We start from the raw sequence: 19543 nt of genomic DNA, 5'->3' as shown, positions 1-19543 counted from the left end.
AAGGTTTCTTGGACATCGTCAATACGCACAGCGAATTCTTACCTTCGTCCGCCGCGGCCTCGGCCTCCGCCCGCAGAGCCGCGCGCTGGGTTTGGACAGTCTGCCTTGGCATGTCCCTTTTGTCCACATTTGAAGCACTCCATACTGCTCATGTCACGTCCTCCAGATTTGCGACCTCCGCTCAGCGATGTCAGGCGGTTGAGATTGGCATCTTGGTTAATCGGTCTGGGAGCGGTTCTCGGCGACGCGTCTCCCAGGCTCTTTCGCGACTCTCGCTTCTTGGAGGACATTTCTCGCTTGGTCTCGCGTATGAGCTCGGCGGTCGGATCGTCCGAGTCGTAGTCATCTTCCGAAGCAGATTCGTCCTCATCCTCTGAGCCTTTTGCTGTCTCGAATACAGGTTTCTGCCATCGTTAGCGCGCAGTTCAGCTTACGGCGCTTGCTTGGAACATACGTCTGCCTTCTTCACACCGCCGCCATACTGTCTCCGTATTGGTTGTGCCTGCTCCTCCTCGCCCTCGTCCTCGCTGTCGTCAGCATCAAGCTCCGCAAACCCTGCCTGTCTGACCGTGAGAGCATCCCCGCGCTTGCCTTCCAGAGGATCATTGTAGCTGAGCACCCACTTCGTTTCACCGGTATATAGTGCCGCTTTGTCGAGCGCTTCTTGCTGCTTCTTCGCCTCTTCAGCGAGCGCGGATTGGAGGATCTGGTGGTCTGCAGCAACAGAGCCGCCGTTCGAGAGTCGCACTTTCTTGGAAGCGGGTCCATTTGGTGTCGTCGGCGAGGATGCTACATTCTTCGCTGCAGAACGCTGCATGAACTGGGCTCTTGTTAGCAACATATCCTCGTGCACGCGCCTAGCAAACTTACCTTCATCGTCATGAGCCGATTCGACATTGATTTTGGTGTATTGCCCGACATTGTGCTGAAAGTTGCACTTCTGCCTCAGATTGTTGTTGTACGTGAAGATTTCGGCGGCGACAAGAGTAGTGCGGGCGCAATAGTTGTGCTGTCGTCTTGCGACTGTTCATAACAAAGTTGGCAAGGGCTTTGGACTTTTTGACGCTACATATGACGCTACCGAGCAATCGGCTCATCTTGCCTTGCGGCCATCCGCAAGGCTGCACCTTCCCAGTACAAGGCTCAATAACAATCGCGTCTGCGAATGACTGTCTGCTGTACAAAGTAATGTGGCGAGGGCTTTGACTGTGATTGTGTTGCTTGTTTTCTCGTCTTGATGCTCCTTGCACATCGCCCATTCCAGCTACAGCCATTGTAAAGACACCACTTTTCCATGACCTCACAATTCACTCCGAGAGTAGCACAGTGACGCTGTCTTTTTGTGATTGAATTTCCAATGCAACACAATATCATCGTTGGAGGGTGGGGAGTACATACCAAACCGGAGAATCACCGGACATTAATGACGGGTCTCCTCGTCGTCCGAACATCCATATATCAACCCCAAACATCTCAAAAGCGGATTTCCGTAGAACAAAGTAAAGAATACAACAAAATGGTCGGTTCGATACCCAACGACATCTTCCAATTCGGAACCACAGCCGCGACAGCCGCCGGATTTGCCGAAGGCCAACCGCGCACCGCAGACCTGACGTCCCACGGCACCGATGGCATTGGTAGCTACGAAGACGGGCGCCTGATGATCCTGAACAACGGCGAAGCATACGCGCTTTCGAGCGACAACACGGCTTCACCAGCTCCCCTGGATGCCCGCCTCCCGTTTGCAATGGTCACCATCTTTCGCCCCACGTTTCGCATGGAGGTTCCGAGCCTGGACATGGAGAGCCTTGATGACCTGATCTCGAGTCCGAAGATAGCGCATGCGAGGGCTATCAATACCCTTGCGCCCTTCAAGGTTGTGGGCATGTTCAAGTCCGTCGAGTTTACGGATGGTGGCGAGCAGCATGACTTGAAAGGTATCGTGTTCGGCTACGTGGTGCCTAAGTGGATGAAGGGGATCTGTGGGCCAAGAATACATGCGCACTTTCTGGCCGATTCGGGAGAGGTCGGAGGGAAGGTGATGGACTTTGAGACGGATGTGGCAACCTTGAGTTTTGCGAAGACGGGCAGGTTTCATCTAGGATTCTCACAGAGCCAGGAGTGGGAAGATGTCCGGCTGTAAGCCTGTATGCTTCATCCTGAGTACGACTTCGCTGCGCAAGATATGGCAACTACGGTTTCGACTCATCATACACATCGTACTTGTACTGGCTGCCTGTGTGGTCAGCGCGCAAGCCTGCCTGTCCCTTCCCGTACACCTTCTCTCTCGCTGTCAGCCCTTCCTCCTCAGGCTGCGAGTAAATGCCTCTCCTTCTCAACTCAGGTACCAGCAGATCAACAACATCTTCAAAGCTGCCCGGCGTAGTTACATACCCAATGTTGAACCCGTCAACATCTGCCTCCTTTACCCACCGCTCAAGTTCGTCCGCAACTGTGGTTGGCGATCCAACGCTCACCGGCCCAAGACCTCCAATTGAGGCTTTTTCAGCAATGACCTTTGGCGTCCACGCCGGTACGTCAGGCGATGTCACAGTAAACTGATCCAACAAACTCCTCACCCGATGGTCCGTCGTTGCGTCGTCTGCAGTGAGGATCTTATCAGGCGGGTACTGGCTCAAATCAATACCCGTCCAGCCCGATACAAGCACCAGCCCGCCAATCTCGCTCGCGTACTTCTTCAACTCCTCGTGCTTGAGCCTGGCCTCCTCATCCGTCTTTCCCAGAATCGGCGTAAACGTCGCAAAGACCTTGATACTCTGCGGATCCCGCCCCTTCTCCCTCGCCAGCTCGCGAATCCGTGCAATCTTCGGCTTCAGCACCACCGGCGAGTGCGACGAGACAAAGATCGCCTCTGCATGCGTCGCCGCAAACTCGCTCCCCGCCGCCGACGTTCCCGCCTGGAACAGAAACGGCGTGCGCTGCGGCGACGGGTCGACAATGTGCTTCGACTCGAGGTGGAAGAACTTGCCGTCGTGCTTGATCGTCCTGACGCGCGCCGGATCAATGTACTCGTCGCGCTCCCGGTCCTCCGTAATCGCGTCGTCCGCCCAACTCCCCTCCCACAACCTGTCTCGCATCAGCCCGCCGCTTTTCCATGCCATGGGGGACTTACTTGTACAGCACCCGCAGATACTCGTCCGCCTGCGCATACCGCGCATCGTGCTCCACAGGCTCGTCGAGTCCAATCGCGCGAAACGCCGCTTTCTTCCAGCTGGTCACGATGTTCCAGCCAAACCGGCCGCCGGTGAGGTGATCCAGCGTGCTAAACCTCTTCGCGAGCAGAAACGGCGGCTCGAAACTCGTGCTGGCGGTGATTGCAAACGACAAGTTCTTCGTCACAGCTGCCATGGCCGAGATCGGGATCGTCGGGTCGGTCATCGGCCACTGCGCGCCCCGCCGGATGCAGTTGTCCAGGCTCGATTCGTAGGTGTCGTAGCCGCCGTACGTGTCGGCCAGGAAGAGCGCGTTGATGCCGCCGCGCTCGAGGAGCTGGGCGAGGTTGGTCCAGTAGGGGAGTCTTCGCTTGGTAGCGGATTGGTCGTTGGGGTTTTTCCATTGGCCGGGGGAGAGGTGGCCGACGGTGCTCATGTCGAAGGCATTGATGAGGATCTTCTTTTTGGGGGTTGACGCGCTGTCTGGGGGCGTTGGGTCTGTCATGTTGTGGTTTGGTCTCAAGGTTGGGGTTGGAGTTGGTTTGTAGTGGTGTCGAATGTTGGATGTCGAATGCTATGTGTTGGATATAAATCTGGTGGTCACGTTGGAGTAAGGCTATATCCGTTCTCGTATGTATACATATCCTACCCCACCGTGGACATGTCCACACTGGCTATCATCATCCGGTGGCGTATCGTAATGCATGGCGGCGATTGCGCCATCTTGAACACCGTTATCCGATGTCGCGACACGTTGTGGGGTGGCTACAACTGCAGTGCCATGCACGTTCTTGGTGCAGTGGATTCGCATGCATGCATGGATGACTCGCAGCAAACGAGGGATTGTTGGGAACGCCACATTGTATGCACCAGAGCGGAGAAGATCGTGTGCATGGTTGAATGGTCAATTCACTCTTCATCGTCCCTGTGTTCGGTGTCTCATCATATCCATGCTTCTCAAATTGGATGGCTATAACTTCGGTACTTGACTACCACTTCGGTACTTGACTACCAAGTCAGGCTGTACTACTATTTGACACTGACGAATACCGCATTACATAATGTCTATGGCATAATACACGCTGCCAGTCGGGTTTACTAAGCTGGTCCTTGAGTGACTGGGAGACTTTTCGGTTTATAGGGGTCGAGGGTTTCATGGATTGAGCTTGTACTGTCATTTTCCGAGACCGACTCGTGAGTTCTAGTATCAGAATTAGTATACAACAGGTTCCTGTTAGAGCCCTGACGTACCTTGCTTTCCTTTTGATGTAAGCTTTGATAATGTGTGCAAGAATGATCAAGCACACTGCGTTGGCGAGTACGAAGGCCCATCCTTTGGGGAACCTGGGACCTTCAACTGTCTTGAAGACCAACAGCGGCGTCCATGCAGTAGTCGACTGCGCCAGAGTATTGGCAAGTACGAGTGCGACCGCTCGTTCTGCTGGGGAGTACTTGAGTTGGCTGTTGATCCACCCATACAGCACGCTCGACATTGCCACAGCAGAATACGTGGTCATGAATGCAAACCAGATTGCGGGTTCCGGAACGTTCCAGATAGTGAGAATTATAAGACCGATGATGTTCCAACTGTGAGAGACTGTGATAGCCCACGCAGGTCCTAGTACGAGGTCGGAGGCGAAACACACAAAAAGTGTGTAGAAGATTCCTAATGCTGGAGAAATGGCACCCAATTCGTTGATGCGAGATTTGGAGTATCGATTCAAGCTCTTCAACCATAGCAAGTAGCCACCAGAGGATGTGTTGATGCACCCGTTCCAGAAAAAGATGTCAAGGAGCAGAAAGGCCCATACCAGCGGGGACTTGGCAATCTTGACAAACGTATTAACGGTTACATCGCCTTTCACGCTGTGGCCAGCCTTCAAAAGACGGCTTTTGGCAACCTCAACATCGTGATCAGTTAGGACAAGTTTGTTCGGCTTGTCCGGAGTCCCAGGAAGAACGCAGAGTCCGAGCAAGCCAATCGGAATGGTGATGATGGCACATATGATGTACATCCATCGCCATCCAGCAAGACCGTGGACGCCATCTAGACGCGAGGTTGCACCAGACTGGATTAATGCAGCGGTCAGGGTGCCCAGAGTAAGACCAACGTAAAAGAAGCCACCGCGGCGACCAATCTCATCACCTCGGTACCACGATCCTGAAGCTCGATTAGCCTTGCAAAGATCTATGAGCGTCAAACCCCATACCGAATATGTAATGAATCGCTGGGAAAAATGCCGCTTCGAACAGACCCACCAAGAATCTGTATGCTGCCAGCTCTGCAAATGAGTGAACCCGGTACTGAAGTAGCGTAAAGATACCCCAGGCTACGTCGAGGAATGGTATAAGGTAGAACATAGGAACACGTGTAAACAGATACATGAACGGCAGCTGGCCTACTACTGAGCCAACCACGTACATCGTCTGCAGTCGCACCAGCTGATTCCCTTCAAATCCAAGATCTTCCTTGAGGCCGGCGACGTAGGCATTGTCTGTTTCAGTTAGTACATATAGTGAAATCACTTCGAGTAACGTACTGATGTTTGCTTGATCAATGTACTTCACCCAATATGCCAGAAAAACATAAGGCACAATGAGAAAATCAAGCTTTGCGATTAGCTTACGTTCCTCTGGCGTATCGTAGTCCTGGAACCATCGGATCTGATACCATTTGCGGCTCTTGATTGGTGCGGACATTGAAGCTTATTATCCTGAGATCTTCGCTGCTGGAAGGCACGACATGCGCCTCACAGTCTTATGTATGTCCATACTAGACGAGCGTGGTGCAGGGAATATCTGATGTCAGTTTGGCGCAAAATGCATGCAGCTCTCGAAACGCGGGATCAGTGCTCTCAACGCTGTACCACGACAGGGGCGAGCACGACAGCGACGCTGGCTGCCACATGGCGCATACCGTCAACCTGTGGGGTGAAGGCGTGATCACCATCATCATGCCGAGCTACAATGGCGAAGAGTCAAGCAGATACCGAATACGGGGCGATAACGGATGAAACGTGATTCGCGAATGTACCGATGGAGCGGTCAGTCATCCTTTAAGATGACTTTGATGAATTCATAACATCCTGTCTTCGTTCGTTGTTGCGGAGAGAGAGCTCTTGACCCCGTCTCACATTGCAACCTTTTTGACTAGTCCCAATCAAGATGGCGGTTATTCCCACCACCGATACGATCGGCAAGACGTCACCAGCAACAACTTCGACGCGACGCGTTGCGCAGTTGACGGAGCATCTTGCACCTGTGAGCGAGACAGAGCAGGTCAACTCAAGACCGACGTTGCCAATCGACTACCCCATCTCGAGACTGCAACTGGACGCGAACCACCACATTGACGACATCCGGCCTCTGAAGGTCGCGGTCATTGGAGTATGTATTCCAAGTCAATAACGAAAGTTTAATCTGTCTTCTAACAGTGGATAGGCTGGCTTGGCCGGCATCAATGCTGGAATTCTATTACCAGCAAAGGTGCCTGGGATTCAGTTGACGATATTTGAGAAAAACAACGACGTGGTAAGTAAAATGACTAGAAATGACCCAATAGCAGGATCTGACGTATATTAGAGCGGAACGTGGCTGGAGAATCAGTATCCCGGAGTTCGATGCGACATACCAGCCCATGTTTATCAGAGCACATTTGCTCCCAACACTCAATGGTCCGAGATTTTCGCCAAAGGTGCGGAGATCCGCGACTACTGGCAACAAACAGCCAAAAAACATGATGTCTACAAATATGTCAAGTTAAGACATCGTGTCGACGATGCATCATGGGATGACGCGAGGTCGAAGTGGAGTCTGAAGGTCTATAATTTGATCGACGACTCTTCAAGCCAAGAAGACTTCGATTTCATTATCACTGCAATTGGACGGTTCAATGCCTGGAAGCTGCCGGATTACCCAGGTCTTGATGATTACAAAGGGCATCTACGTCACACTTCGAATTGGGATCCTTCCTTTGACCCAACAGGGAAGAAGGTCGCAGTCATCGGCAATGGAGCTAGCGGACTGCAAATTGTACCGCATCTACAGCGTGTCGTTGAACACGTCACACATTTCGTAAGAAATCCAACATGGATAGCAACAAGTTGGGCTGGTGATGAAAGGACTTTTGAGCCTCAACCGTATCCAGCGGATCAACTGGAATCGTTCCAAGATCCTGAGTCGTATCTCAAGTTCCGCAAAGATATTGAGGAGAGGTACTGGCGACGTTTCCGAGCTATGGTGCGAGGGTCTGAAGAGAATGAAGGTATCCGAGAGACGTTTATCGAGGTAATGAAAGCACGAGCGGCGAAGAAGCCCGAGCTCCTCGATGGTCTGATTCCAGACTTCGCACCACACTGCCGAAGGCTGACCCCTGGCCCTGGTTACCTTGAATCCCTCACTGAAGAGAATGCCGAACTTGTCAAAGCACCCATCAAGCGATTCACAGCCACTGGTATTGAGACGGTTGATGGCAAGAAGTATGAGTTTGATGCTATCTTCTGTGCTACGGGAGCAAACACCGATCTCGTCCCACCATTCCCGATCAAAGCGCGTGGTCTCGATTTGAGCAAGGCCTGGAAGCCCGATGGCGAGTTTGGATTCCCTTACACGTACTTGGGCACTGCCACGCCCGGCTTCCCGAATCTGTTCTTCCTAGCAGGGCCACATGCCACAGGCCCCTCAGGGACGGTGCCGCAAGCCGTAGAGACAGCGCTCACCTTTTTTGCGAAGGTATTACGAAAGGTGTCCTCACAAGGCATCAAGTCGATCGCTCCATCTAAGGAGGCTGCAGATGACTTCGTCGATTACTGCGATGCTTTCTTCCCAAGCACAGTCTTGACCGATAACTGTTCGTCTTGGAACAATGGAGGCCTTCCTGGACAGAGAATTCATGGCTTGTGGCCTGGATCTGCTGCTGGACTCACACTTGTCAGGCGAGATCCTCGCTGGGAAGACTGGGTGTACGAGCGCTCCAACAAGCAGAATCGGTTTGCATACTTTGGCAACGGATACACTAGAAGAGAGACCGACGAGACTGCCGACTTGACTTCATATCTGAGAGCGCCAGGTAAAGAGCTTGACTTGAAGGATGTTCACGAGAGCTGGTGGGATTTGCCAGGTTCGACGAAGAAGTCGACGTAAGGGCCTTATTCCAAACAATGAATTGAATTATTTTGAACACTGTATCTATTCATCTACGTGCTTCAAGTTCAGTGACACTCTTCGCAGGCGGTATCGAAGTGAATGTTCGAGGCGCATACATTCCCAGTCTGGTAATTCCGTCACGGCATGGCGTGACCACTAGTGCCATCTCTTGATACCCAAGAGCACGACATCCAGTCTGCCGGAGTCGTCAGCGAAGAAACCTTCGCACGAATCAGTTGCGGTTCGGAACTAGGTACTTAGATGTGCGGATTGGCAAACCGCAAGGATGAATGGCGTGCTACCCCACCAAAATTCCCAACCTCCACAATCTACCGCAAGTGACCCGTATCAAGGTCGAAAGCCAGTTAGATTGCATGGAGGTCGGTTTGAAATGAGATCTAGCAACAGCCGCACCGAGTACCGGAGTCATTGTGATGGCTCGGTGTGGCGTGTGCAATAGAGTCGGCACGCAAATGCGTGCTTTCAAGCTTCCGCGAAATGATAGCTTCGGTACATGCTGACCCTGTCAGAACGCCTCCGGCACTACACGAAGAAGTGGAGACTTGCAGGAATATATGAAAGTCAATCCTTCCGCAAATTGATCGACAACCAGAAGCTAGACAACGTCAAACATGGCCACGCAAGACTCATCTTTGGAATCTGGCAGTGATGTCGAGATTGAGAGGCGCGATTATCCAAGTGAGTAACTTTCTACATGTGTTCCTGTGAACCAAACTCATTCCATCAGCAAAATGGTATCGAAGCACACTCTTCAACATGACCATCCTTGGTCTTTGCAACTTCTCGGCCCCTGGCATTTGGGGTGCGATGAACTCGCTGGGAGCTGGTGGAGCTCAATCGCCTCATCTTGTGAACGCTGGTAATGCGCTTACTTTCTGCTTGATGGTGGTTAGTTGCTACTTCAGCAGTGCCATCGTGCACTACATTGGCATCAAGGGGGCGTTGATCTTTGGAACGTGAGTTAGAGACACGCCAAATCTTCGATCAATGTTAACAGTCAGTAGAATTGGCTATGCCCCTTACGCAGCAGCTCGTGAGTATATTTCTAGGATGGGTACAAAACACATACTGAGACTGTGCAGTGTACACGAACAACCGTTTCGGCACAGAGTGGTTTATCTACCTCGGAAGCGCACTTTGCGGTATTTCTGCCGGCGTCTTCTGGATGGCTGAAGCCGCCATTGCCATAGCATATCCTGAGTAGGTCCGTCTGTGAGCGTAGTGAGAACAATTGGCTGACGAGATAGGCCCTGGAACAAGGGCAAAGCGCTTGGTTACTGGCTCACCTTTCGCTTGGGTGGGCAGATCCTGGGTGGTGCTATCAATCTTGGACTCAACGCGGACCGCGACCAAGCTGGCAGTGTTTCGTACACTGTTTACCTCATCTTCATTGCGCTGCAGTGCATTGGCCCCTTCGTTGGTATTTTCCTCAACAAACCCAATCAAGTCCAGAGGAAGGACGGCAAGAAAGTCGACTTGGCTATCTTGGATAACCCTTGGTTCGAGATCAAGGCTACGACCAAGTTGTTCTTTACGAAGAGATATCTTCTCACTGTCCTTTGGATTGGACAAGCAGTTTTCTCAGAAGCTGTCTATTTCACATATCTTGCTTGTAAGTTTCTATCTCTATACTCAGAGAAAGCTTGTCTAATGTACACTCAGTATGGTTTTCTGTCCGCTCTCGAGCATTGGGGTCGTTCCTATCTGGTATTGTAGCTGTTACCTGTGGTAATTTGCTTGGATACTATCTTGACCGGACCTCGATACCGCTACGTTTCCGTGCTCGTAGTACCTTCTGGACCATTGTAGTTCTGCAAGGCGCCTGGTGGTTGTGGGCTACCATCCTGGCTACCGAATTCCGCTCGACGCAACCAACGTACGACTGGTCGTCGCCTGGTTTCGGTCGCGGCTTTGCAGTCTTCATTTTCCTGACGGTCGGCTTCCAGCTCAACTACCTCTTCTTGTATTTCTTCATTGGGCAGCTTGCAGAGAACGAGCCTGAAGTTATCCGATATGCTGCCCTTCTCAGAGGTACCGAGTCTGCATGGCAGGCGGTTAGCTACGGAATCACCTCTGTCACGGTCTTTGCTGAGGTTGGAGCTATTTACTGGAACTTCGCACTATGGGCAGTTGCAATCTGGCCCGCATGGCTGGTGCTGCGGGAATTTGGTGATAAGAAGACTTTTGAGGATGAAATCGACGCTAAACCGGTACAATCGACAGTGGTGGAATCGCAGAAAGGGGTCATAGATTCGAAGTAAGCATAGATTCTCTCTGAATTATAAGAGAAGGAAGAAGATCTAGGTGGCGAGTGTTGAAGACGGCATGGTAGAATTTAGATGAGATTTACTACATTGTTTTGTGTATCACGAACACTACTACATTCTGCGATTCCTTTTTGAGATCTCATGTCGATTTACGTGAACAAGAAAATTAGAGAAATTGCTCTCAGAGTGCTATACAAATACCCTTTACTCCATCGCCCATCATTTTGTATGACTTTTGTAGGAACTATCTACGGAAGTACAGCTACAAGTCGACCCCCGCTAATCTCCCTCCTCCTCATTCTGTCAAGACCTTCGTTGATAGCATCTAGCCCATGTACTGTCCCTACAACATCCGGCGGGACCAACAATCCCTTCAAAAGCAGTCTCTCGCACCAAGCACTAAGCGCCTCGCCAACTTCAGGGACTTCGTGGAACAGCTTGATGGGCACGTTATGCAAAGTCACATCTTCTGGAATGTCGGTTTTTGGCAACCCAGTTAGTCCAACCAAATGTGACCGTGGAGCATCTTCGGCAGGCTCCAGGGGTGTGGATGGTGGCGTTGGCAGCTTTGAGTCTTTGCGTTCGTAATTCTGTGCGTCTTTCGGTAATGAGGCAATTGGAGAAGTTGAAGAAACCAGTGAACGTAGAAGGTGAGCAGCAGATTCTTTTCCCACGGTATCAAAACCGAAACGGGCGTTATCCCCGGTTGCTCGCTTGATGATATCGATCGCTCTTTCGGGGTCGTGCGAATCTACGAGCAGATCAGGGCGTGTGGCTGCATTCGAGGACAGCCGTATTCCATGTTTCGCGTTGTCGACTATTGACACGATCTTCAGGCCTGCCAATCTTGCAATTTGTTTTGTAAGGTGCGCACTCGTAGAGCTGCCGCCCCAAATGATGATGTAGTCTCCGGCCTTCGCCCGATCAGCGTTGCTGATGTTTTCGAGACATTCCTTCCTGATGTCTATGGGCAGTCTTTCGGGGTCGATATTGCGCACAATTTCCAGAAGATCTGGCCCATTCTCAATACCCTCGAAGCTGACTCCCATGCATATACCCAATGCTAGCACTGCAGATACGAAGGCCACGCCCAGGATACTTCCGGACTCTGCCGAAACGTTGTGCGGGAGTCGTATGGTATTAAATGACGAGGCAATGCTGTATTCTTGAAATGCAGCTTTACGCAGATCTCTGTAGTCGGTCGAAGGTATCGTCACGATGTCGCCTTCGCGTATACGAGAATTTGGTGATTTTGGCGCCTTAACGACTACACCAGACAATTCGCGACCGGATATAAAGGGAAAGACAGGGACACCGAAGTTGAAGTCGCTGGTTTCTTGTGAGTAAAAGCGACGAATTCCTGATTCTTTGCCATGCACTTACGGTGACTTCCAGTCTATGGGATTCAGCCCAGCAGCAGTGACCTTAACCAGCAGTTCTGTGTCGTCTTGTACCTCGGGAACAGCGTGGTCGATAGCCACCTCGTATGGTTGACGTATTGCGTGGAGTAACAATGCTGATTGTCGTTCGGGATGTGTCTTCGTTATCTCATGGCGCTGGAACTGGTCTTGTACTTGAACGATCGCGCTGTCTTTCGCTGTATCCTCTGTTTTGATAGGCGCGGGTGCTTTCGAGATGCTTTTTGGTCGCCATCGCCAGGGAACCATGATGTGCAGTTTTAGAAAAGTGAATGAGATGGCGTGTTCAGTACCAAAGTCTATATTAACGAAGAAACTTGGGTTATGGATCTCAGGTTGGGGAAGGATGTATAGGTAGCCGCGTGTTGAAGGAGTATACCCGAAAAGCCGACCTCGTCATGTTACTAAATGGTAAGCAAAGAAGCTAATGTGCAGAAACATGCTTACCCCAATCATTCGCCTCGGCGTCTACGGCCTCTTCGCGGGGACCACACTGTCGGCATTGTGGAGTACGATGGCGTGGTAGCCACCAGGGGTGGAGAAGAACCGTAATCAGCCGCTAGAGCCCGACTACAACGTGGATAGATTGAGGAACCAAAACAACCCTGCGTCAGGAACATCCCGCGGTACGAAGCCGTGTTGTGTGATTTGCGCTGGGTGGCGAGATAAGCGATTGCGTGAATACAGTTGAAAGCACATCATCTGCCCCATCGAACTGGAGCAACATCAAACAGCGACATCGGATCCATATCTATCTTTACAATCCTCAGTAGGCACGGAATATCCAAGTCGAAAGCACGACATACGCCTGGAATTTTACGAGACAATGGCGCCCCCAAAGAAATGGATCGTGAATGCCTTCGTGGAGATGTGTAAGTTCACGTGATCACGCGCCAACCCGTTTCAACGTCATCTGCATCAACCGCATCACTTCCCCGCTCAGCAAGAGCTTCCTTTCACCCTATTTTAGTTTATGAAAAACTAATCTGGGAACGATCCAACAGGTAGTGGCCATCAGTCGCCTGGTCTCTGGAGACATCCAGACGACAACTCTCACAAGTTCGGCGACGTTGACCATTGGGTCGAACTTGCAAAACTCCTTGAGAAGGCCAAGTTCCACGGTATCTTTATTGCCGATGTTCTCGGTGGCTATGATGTTAGTACGCAAGCGAGGTGAGGCAAATAAGTAACCTCTGACGAGCTCAAAGGTCTACAATGGCAACCTTGATGCTGCAAAGATCTCTGGTGCACAGTGGCCTGTCAATGAGCCACTTAGTGTCGTGAGCGCAATGGCTGCAGCTACAAAAAGTATTGGCTTTGGTGTAACAGTATCGACAACGTATGAGCAGCCCTACCATCTGGCTCGTAGGCTATCGACAGTCGATCACCTCTCGAAGGGCCGACTAGGCTGGAATGTTGGTCGCTATAGCTCCATCGGTTGAACGTAAGACTAAAGCGCCCGCAGATCGTCACTAGTTACCTGGATTCCGCCGCCCGAAATATGGGCTTCAAAGAGCAGGTAGCGGTAAGTACCGGCAAATCTATGGCTGCACAGTGCTGATTCCAGCAGCATGATGAGAGATATGCGCAAGCCGATGAGTATGTGAAGGTGATGTACAAACTCTTCGAATCGTCGTGGAGAGACGATGCTGTTGTTCTTGATCGCGAGAAGGGGGTGTACACCGTTCCGGAAAGGGTCCGCGAAATTAACCATAACGGCAAGTACTTCACAGTACCCGGGCCTCACATCTGCCAGCCAAGCCCACAGCGCACTCCACTTCTGCTCCAAGCCGGAACTTCGAAAGCTGGCAAACAGTTCGCAGCACAGAGCGCGGAAGCCATATTTGTCAGCGCATTCAGCCCTACAGTGCCTGCGAAGAGTATTGCAGAGATTCGGGAGCTTGCAGCAACGCAACATGGACGAGATCCGAATAACATCAAGGTTCTTGCTCTTGTGACCCCGATCATTGGACGTACTGAAGAGGAGGCCCAGGCCAAACTGGCCGATTATCGGAAGTATGCTTCTCTTGAAGGTGCATTGGCTCTGTTCTGCGGATGGACAGGCATTGATCTGGGCAAGTACGGTGATGACGAGGAGCTTCGTCAGGTCGAAAGCAACGCCGTCCGGTCCACTGTGGAGGCATACGCAAAGTTTTCCCCCGGTACTTCGAAATGGACGAAGCACACCGTCGCCGAGCATGTGAGCATTGGTGGTAATGGCCCCATCATCGTTGGCACTCCTGCTCAGGTTGCAGACGGGCTTCAGACTTGGGTTGATGAGGCTGATGTTGACGGATTCAACTTCGCATACGCGCTATTCCCGCAATCATTTGAGGACATCATCGAGCTGTTGCTTCCAGAGCTGAAGGCGCGCGGTCTATTCTGGGAGGACTACGCCGTTCCTGGAGGAACGTACAGAGAGAACTTTTATGGCATTCCGGGGCAGAAGGGACCGCTGGACGAGCATGTTGCGTCAAAGTATCGCTGGAAAGCTGGAGTCGATGCGAAAGACCACGTTATCCCTGAGTAGGTGATACGATAAAATCACAATATAACACGGAAAAACACGTAAATCAAGAGTAACGTCGATGCCCGTCAATGCGCGTCGATGACGGTGTCAGCACAAAAGGCTAGCGCAATGAATAATCTCTGACTAAGCACAACATGTTCACCACTTCCTGTCACCAACATTCCTTGACAAAAGGCGACACCAGCGATTTTCCAGAAGTACAATCATGCCTCACTTGCTCTAATTATGCGGACAATAAATTAAGAGAGACTGCCAGCGATGCGCCACACAAGCCAATGCGAGCCGGCAAGCACTACAACAGTTTTCCTCGGGTCAACACTATGTGGTAGACCATGGCAGTCCTCCCTTGGCACGTCTTGAGTCGAGCAATGTCAACAGATTTTAGTGAGAGTGGTCCATGGTCTCATTCCACTGGGCCAAGCACGCCACGACTTCTCATCGGATAAGAATTTTCAGCAACCTCGAACAAACGAGGCTTTCACAAGAATCATGTGTACTTGGCGCATTGTGATAGTGGTTTGACGGGCTCGCTAGTCGCTTGAGATGCCTCTTGGAGCCCGATTGTGCAATACATGCACGGATAGCATCATGGAGCTAGCCTATTCTGGCAATTCCACCTTCCATGTCGATCACACCTTATCAAGCCTCGAACATACACATGGCACCTGAATCAGCATCCGCAAGCCACGAGACGCAGAGAGTATGTATAATAAGAACCCTGCAAGATAAAAGACTCCAGAGTCGAGCTTCATACTTGCGGATTTTGCGCTATGGCTGACAAAGTCGTCGAGCCGCTGGCTGAGCAAGCGCAAGACGGGGAGGTGACAAAACCCGTCTCACGGTTTACGCGATGGTATCGAAGTCCTCTCTTCAATGTCATTGTGGTGGGCTTCATTAGCTTTACACAACCCGGAATCTGGAATGCTCTCAACAGTACGTTCTCAAGCCGCACATGACTGTAGCAGAAACTAACAACAAGCAGATGTGGGAGCTGGGGGTCAGCAAGAACCATATCTCGTCAATGGTGCCAACTCTCTAACCTTTGGAATCATGGTGTTTGGCTGCTCCATTTTCGCCATCCTCGCAAACAAGTTCGGCCTGAAGAACGTCCTGATTCTTGGAACTCTTGGTTACGCACCCTACTCAGCCGCTCTGTACGTAAACAACAGGTACGGCACTGAATGGTTCGTCCTCGTCGGCGGCGCTACCTGCGGTCTTGCAGCTTCCGCGCTGTGGGCATCCGAAGGCGCTATCGCACTAGGCTATGCGAGCATCGAAGACCGTGGAAAGTTCACAGGTATCTGGCTAGGACTGCGCGAACTCGGACAGCTGATCGGCTCCTCCGTCCAACTTTCCCTCAACTACAAGAGCGGCCAGCGCGGCAAAGTCGGCTACACGACATACATCGTCCTGATCGCACTCCAATGTCTCGGCCTTCCCCTCGCACTCCTCGTCTCGCCGCCACAAAAGATCATCCACCGCGACGGCCGCAAAGTACCCGACCCAACCAAAAACAAAGCCCTCATGAAAGAAGTCGGCCGCTGGTGGGCACTACTCAAAGACCCGCGCTTCTACCTCCTGATCCCCGTGATGGTCGGTTTCAACTGGAACAACACGTACCAGGGCATCTACCTAACACGCTACTTCTCCGTGCGTGCCCGTACGCTCGGTGCTCTGACGTCCGGGGTTGCGGCATCGATTGCGAATATACTGTGGGGCTGGTTCTACGACACGAGGTGGTTCAGCCGGCCGGCGCTGGCGAAGGGGACGTGGGTGTTTTTCTCGGTGATGATGCTGGCGCTATTCGGGTGGCAGGTGGCCAACGAGAAATTGTATTCTGAGGCTGTGCCCAAAGTTACGCTGGACTGGGATCTGCCTGGGTTCGGACGGGGGTTCGCGGTCAACGTATTGTTCAGGTATGTTCGGAGTGTGCGTCCTGCCTAGTATCTGCTGACTGACCGATGTGCAGATTCATGAACGAGTCGCACTATATGTTCGTATACTGGATACTCGGCGCCTTCTTTGACGACATCGAGACACTGACTCTGGCTGTGGGTTTGCTTCGGTCCTTTGAATCAGTGGGCTCGTGTCTCGCGTTCGGGATTGGCGCGGCGAAGATCAAGCCGATGATCAACCTCATCGTTGCGTTCGTTATGTTCTCTGTTACTATTCCATCGACATTTGCAGCAACCTTCTTGGTGCCTGAGCGTCCGGTGAATGAGCGCAAGGCTTTAGCAGATGATGAGAGCCTTGAGATCGAGAAATAGATTTACAAGTGGGAAAGAAGCTTCGCATTGCACCATATCTTAGAGACAATAGTCACTACGGTAGAGCAGACTGAAATTTCTTGTGAAAAATGAGCTAGGCACGAGTGCTGTATTTTTAATTCTGAGCAGAGTTGGCTACAAACATATGTGTGATGGCGAACGGACTGGCAGAAGACCGGTGGAGGCTATCACTGCCGAATCATGTACTGCTCACTATCAGGCTACAAAGACATTTCCAACACAGGCTGCACGCACTCAAGCCTCATGCTAGTGGTATGCAGTGCGACACAGCCTTGTTTACTCTCACAGTCACGAGACGAGACAGTCATCGCTAGGGCAAGAAGGTAAAATTCGTTTCCTTCCTGTCCGCCCAGACTTCTACGTACCACTGCCACGCAATCACGGTAAGGGTTACACTCAAACGTTTCTGTCATGAGACCTCAAACAGCCCTGCGGCTGGACGCACCACTGGGTGTTTGTGAGATATATCCTTGTGGAGATGTTGATGTACAGTCTGTTTTGATGCCAAGGAGTCCAATCTGTGCTGGGGCTTGTACCTCAAGCTGTTGAATGATGATGAGTGTAAATTTATTCTTCTCCTGGCAAACAGGTGGACCAATCACTGCGCTTCTGTCTGGGGGCTCCATGCGCACGCAAGATGCTGCTCTGAATCGAGAGTATTCGATGTCTGTTTCCAGGTTTATCATCCGGAAGAATTCTATGGACACTTTTCCCTAAAAAATTGGACTTTCGTTCCACCCAAAGATGCGAGTGAGGTATTCCCGCATCCTGCAGCAGCGATTTCACGCGGCCTCGAATGCCGCCGTACTCGCGGGTTTCGCTTTGGATTGATCGGATTGTCTGGAGCGCCTCTTCGGGCATGGGGTCTTCCAGCACAGTGAATTTGGGCATAAATGGCCAATCGCATACGATGATTGTGCAGTCAGAATCTTTACCGGAACATTCGACTCGAACGATACAGAGAGACGGAGCTTCACGTGCACTGATGAAGAAGCAAAGATCCTCCATATCAAAATACTCTGGAGGCCAAGCGTCCAGAATTCTCATATGCGGTTGTATCGCCATACGAAGTGTGTTTTGGCGAATAAACTTCAGGATGCCCCTTGCTGAGACGTAGCGATCGCTTGATTGACAATACTCAGACGGCAGGTCTGGTCTCAAAAAGCTGTCTTGTAATGGTAAGGGCCTATCACTCAAAGGATTCCAAGATCCCAGTTCGAAAGCGTTTTTTCTGAGAAAATGTTGGTTTCCGATGTGCCGCAGCCATATGCCCAGTGCTGGTCCGTCACACGGGTGAACAGCTAACGGCAAGAAATAGACACGTGTATCCGTTTTAGAGCGGGGAGATTCAACTAGTAAAAGTTTGGAACGAATCTTGATCCCAATATTGGTCATCGAAATCTCCCGCAGACCGTTGGCCACTCTCGTATACTGACCACTATCGAAAAATTCAGCCGGCGATCGAGCGAACACACCGCTTACTGTTGATGATGTAGAGTTATCTAGATCAAGTAACGTCTCTTGGTCGTCTGTCTGTTCTCCGTAGTCGTGTAGTCCTTGGTGGGTCGGATTCTGTGGTGGCAGTTTCCATGCGAAGATGCTGAGGTCGGCACTTGAACGTAATATTTCTTCTTGCAGTCTTCGAAATGCTTTCTCCCTTTCCCCGTACAGCAGGGGGATATTGACTCCAAACAAACCAATAAGACAATAAGTCATGTCCTCGACACGGGTTGTCTCACGCTTAGATGCCCAAGACAGTTTCTGCGCCACGCAGTATAAGTCGAGAGACTGGTTTCCAAGCAAGAGCTTTTCGTCGACTTTTGTTATTGAGCTTATCCTCCTTATGAGCCACCGGACTTTGCGGATACCGTCAGAAGATTTGATCCCGCCTGACCACATGCAGTCAAAGAAAATTATCTCTTTTGGCGCTATGAGCTCTTGTAAAGTCCAGCCTCTGGTAAACCTGAATCGGTTATCGTATTAGTAGTCTGACAAAGAGGTACCTGCAGTACGTAGGCATCTCAGTGGAGAGTGGATTGAACTGAGCCGGTTACTTTGACTTACCAACGGCAGTTGGCGAGGGTTGATCGATCCCACTGCGCATCAGGTGGTAAGTCCGAGAAGTACACATAGCATACCACGGCATGCTGATACCATCGGAACATCGAGTTGATCGCCTCTGACAGCTCCGCACTGCTACTCTTGTCGATGCAGCAAGTGTCTACCCATGCGTAACCTATCTGGCTCCGAGCGGCTATGCGGCATGTCATGTCGATTTTGGCATAGCCCTTCATGCTTTGGCAATTACCAGACACATAGTGTTGGTATGTGACCTCATCTTTTCCCCAGGTATGCGAAAGGATGGCGTATCCGGGGACATCATCCCCTATGAATTCCTCGAACTCGCGTGTTTTAGTGTTGATAAGCCGCATAATGAGCTTGGGTGATGTGGTGGGAATCGAGGCGATTAGGCTGAAGCTAGGCGGAAGTGTGGAAAGAGCAGCTTTTAACGGGACGCTTTTCTGGTTCAGATCAGATAGAGAAAGATGCAGGCTCCTGTAATCGAAAGAGGTGAACTCCCGAGTGCGGTTCAAGAGTTAGGCGTGGGTAGGAAAGGAGAAAGATGGTGAAGAGAAGCGATGAGATGTAGGCACTGCCAAGGAAGGCGCGGGGCTTATGCATGTCACGGCACCTACCTCAG

General features: G+C 51.3%; 10 protein-coding genes across 10 annotated transcripts; 5 read left to right on the top strand and 5 right to left on the bottom strand.

Moving 5' to 3' along the window:
• Positions 1–38: 38 nt before the first annotated feature.
• C7974DRAFT_409800 (uncharacterized protein) lies at positions 39–921 on the bottom strand (the record flags this gene model as incomplete). Its single annotated transcript, XM_046143417.1, has 3 exons — positions 39–404; positions 455–820; positions 871–921. 3 exons carry the CDS (start codon positions 919–921, stop codon positions 39–41), a joined length of 783 nt encoding a protein of 260 aa, XP_045999817.1.
• Positions 922–1516: 595 nt separating this feature from the next.
• C7974DRAFT_409799 (alpha-acetolactate decarboxylase) lies at positions 1517–2143 on the top strand (the record flags this gene model as incomplete). Its single annotated transcript, XM_046143416.1, has 1 exon — positions 1517–2143. One exon carries the CDS (start codon positions 1517–1519, stop codon positions 2141–2143), a length of 627 nt encoding a protein of 208 aa, XP_045999816.1.
• A 49-nt stretch (positions 2144–2192) lies between these two features.
• C7974DRAFT_352761 (luciferase-like domain-containing protein) lies at positions 2193–3933 on the bottom strand (the record flags this gene model as incomplete). Its single annotated transcript, XM_046139518.1, has 2 exons — positions 3134–3933; positions 2193–3087 (listed from the first exon to the last, which is right to left on the bottom strand). The coding sequence occupies exons 1-2, from the start codon at positions 3676–3678 to the stop codon at positions 2193–2195; spliced, it is 1440 nt and encodes a 479-aa protein (XP_045999815.1). The 5' UTR covers positions 3679–3933.
• Positions 3934–4189: 256 nt separating this feature from the next.
• On the bottom strand, positions 4190–5873 carry C7974DRAFT_304293 (major facilitator superfamily domain-containing protein; the record flags this gene model as incomplete). The annotated part of the gene is made up of 3 exons (XM_046137973.1): positions 4190–5334; positions 5384–5668; positions 5714–5873. The coding sequence occupies 3 exons, from the start codon at positions 5871–5873 to the stop codon at positions 4190–4192; spliced, it is 1590 nt and encodes a 529-aa protein (XP_045999814.1).
• A 405-nt stretch (positions 5874–6278) lies between these two features.
• Positions 6279–8373, top strand: C7974DRAFT_121501 (uncharacterized protein). Its single transcript, XM_046135159.1, has 3 exons — positions 6279–6560; positions 6615–6704; positions 6756–8373. The coding sequence occupies exons 1-3, from the start codon at positions 6339–6341 to the stop codon at positions 8313–8315; spliced, it is 1872 nt and encodes a 623-aa protein (XP_045999813.1). The 5' UTR covers positions 6279–6338; the 3' UTR covers positions 8316–8373.
• A 268-nt stretch (positions 8374–8641) lies between these two features.
• Positions 8642–10691, top strand: C7974DRAFT_329473 (major facilitator superfamily domain-containing protein). Its single transcript, XM_046139060.1, has 6 exons — positions 8642–9017; positions 9067–9295; positions 9344–9372; positions 9422–9539; positions 9587–9951; positions 10002–10691. The coding sequence occupies exons 1-6, from the start codon at positions 8951–8953 to the stop codon at positions 10598–10600; spliced, it is 1407 nt and encodes a 468-aa protein (XP_045999812.1). The 5' UTR covers positions 8642–8950; the 3' UTR covers positions 10601–10691.
• A 30-nt stretch (positions 10692–10721) lies between these two features.
• Positions 10722–12374, bottom strand: C7974DRAFT_121484 (chaperonin 10-like protein). The gene is made up of 2 exons (XM_046135158.1): positions 11990–12374; positions 10722–11935 (listed from the first exon to the last, which is right to left on the bottom strand). Exons 1-2 carry the CDS (start codon positions 12271–12273, stop codon positions 10855–10857), a joined length of 1365 nt encoding a protein of 454 aa, XP_045999811.1. The 5' UTR covers positions 12274–12374; the 3' UTR covers positions 10722–10854.
• A 656-nt stretch (positions 12375–13030) lies between these two features.
• C7974DRAFT_352746 (luciferase-like domain-containing protein) lies at positions 13031–14679 on the top strand. Its single transcript, XM_046139517.1, has 4 exons — positions 13031–13180; positions 13233–13439; positions 13490–13549; positions 13592–14679. The coding sequence occupies exons 2-4, from the start codon at positions 13314–13316 to the stop codon at positions 14552–14554; spliced, it is 1149 nt and encodes a 382-aa protein (XP_045999810.1). The 5' UTR covers positions 13031–13180; positions 13233–13313; the 3' UTR covers positions 14555–14679.
• Positions 14680–15104: 425 nt separating this feature from the next.
• Positions 15105–17131, top strand: C7974DRAFT_448489 (major facilitator superfamily domain-containing protein). Its single transcript, XM_046145671.1, has 3 exons — positions 15105–15487; positions 15537–16470; positions 16524–17131. The coding sequence occupies exons 1-3, from the start codon at positions 15325–15327 to the stop codon at positions 16819–16821; spliced, it is 1395 nt and encodes a 464-aa protein (XP_045999809.1). The 5' UTR covers positions 15105–15324; the 3' UTR covers positions 16822–17131.
• A 22-nt stretch (positions 17132–17153) lies between these two features.
• C7974DRAFT_387297 (heterokaryon incompatibility protein-domain-containing protein) lies at positions 17154–19486 on the bottom strand. Its single transcript, XM_046141150.1, has 2 exons — positions 18907–19486; positions 17154–18805 (listed from the first exon to the last, which is right to left on the bottom strand). The coding sequence occupies exons 1-2, from the start codon at positions 19272–19274 to the stop codon at positions 17410–17412; spliced, it is 1764 nt and encodes a 587-aa protein (XP_045999808.1). The 5' UTR covers positions 19275–19486; the 3' UTR covers positions 17154–17409.
• Between the last annotated feature and the right edge of the window lie 57 nt (positions 19487–19543).

This window comes from Boeremia exigua, assembly GCF_020726555.1.
Source record: "Boeremia exigua strain MPI-SDFR-AT-0100 chromosome Unknown C7974scaffold_3, whole genome shotgun sequence".
NCBI lineage: Eukaryota > Fungi > Ascomycota > Dothideomycetes > Pleosporales > Didymellaceae > Boeremia > Boeremia exigua.
This window is presented reverse-complemented; position numbering and strand designations above follow the sequence as displayed.

What these genes read in the sequence shown, in the direction of transcription:
- C7974DRAFT_387297 (XM_046141150.1), bottom strand. Translation starts at nt 19,274, where the DNA reads ATGCGGCTTATCAACACTAAAACACGCGAGTTCGAGGAATTCATAGGG. An exon ending in ACCCTCGCCAACTGCCGTTG is followed by an intron (nt 18,806 to 18,906) that starts GTAAGTCAAAGT and finishes TAACCGATTCAG; the next exon opens with GTTTACCAGAGGCTGGACTT.
- C7974DRAFT_448489 (XM_046145671.1), top strand. Translation starts at nt 15,325, where the DNA reads ATGGCTGACAAAGTCGTCGAGCCGCTGGCTGAGCAAGCGCAAGACGGG. An exon ending in AATCTGGAATGCTCTCAACA is followed by an intron (nt 15,488 to 15,536) that starts GTACGTTCTCAA and finishes AACAACAAGCAG; the next exon opens with ATGTGGGAGCTGGGGGTCAG. An exon ending in GCGGTCAACGTATTGTTCAG is followed by an intron (nt 16,471 to 16,523) that starts GTATGTTCGGAG and finishes ACCGATGTGCAG; the next exon opens with ATTCATGAACGAGTCGCACT.
- C7974DRAFT_352746 (XM_046139517.1), top strand. Translation starts at nt 13,314, where the DNA reads ATGGCTGCAGCTACAAAAAGTATTGGCTTTGGTGTAACAGTATCGACA. An exon ending in AGGGCCGACTAGGCTGGAAT is followed by an intron (nt 13,440 to 13,489) that starts GTTGGTCGCTAT and finishes AAGCGCCCGCAG; the next exon opens with ATCGTCACTAGTTACCTGGA. An exon ending in GCTTCAAAGAGCAGGTAGCG is followed by an intron (nt 13,550 to 13,591) that starts GTAAGTACCGGC and finishes TGCTGATTCCAG; the next exon opens with CAGCATGATGAGAGATATGC.
- C7974DRAFT_329473 (XM_046139060.1), top strand. Translation starts at nt 8,951, where the DNA reads ATGGCCACGCAAGACTCATCTTTGGAATCTGGCAGTGATGTCGAGATT. An exon ending in TGAGAGGCGCGATTATCCAA is followed by an intron (nt 9,018 to 9,066) that starts GTGAGTAACTTT and finishes TCATTCCATCAG; the next exon opens with CAAAATGGTATCGAAGCACA. An exon ending in CTATTTCACATATCTTGCTT is followed by an intron (nt 9,952 to 10,001) that starts GTAAGTTTCTAT and finishes ATGTACACTCAG; the next exon opens with TATGGTTTTCTGTCCGCTCT.
- C7974DRAFT_121484 (XM_046135158.1), bottom strand. Translation starts at nt 12,273, where the DNA reads ATGGTTCCCTGGCGATGGCGACCAAAAAGCATCTCGAAAGCACCCGCG. An exon ending in CCCATAGACTGGAAGTCACC is followed by an intron (nt 11,936 to 11,989) that starts GTAAGTGCATGG and finishes ACAAGAAACCAG; the next exon opens with CGACTTCAACTTCGGTGTCC.
- C7974DRAFT_121501 (XM_046135159.1), top strand. Translation starts at nt 6,339, where the DNA reads ATGGCGGTTATTCCCACCACCGATACGATCGGCAAGACGTCACCAGCA. An exon ending in TGAAGGTCGCGGTCATTGGA is followed by an intron (nt 6,561 to 6,614) that starts GTATGTATTCCA and finishes AACAGTGGATAG; the next exon opens with GCTGGCTTGGCCGGCATCAA. An exon ending in TTGAGAAAAACAACGACGTG is followed by an intron (nt 6,705 to 6,755) that starts GTAAGTAAAATG and finishes GACGTATATTAG; the next exon opens with AGCGGAACGTGGCTGGAGAA.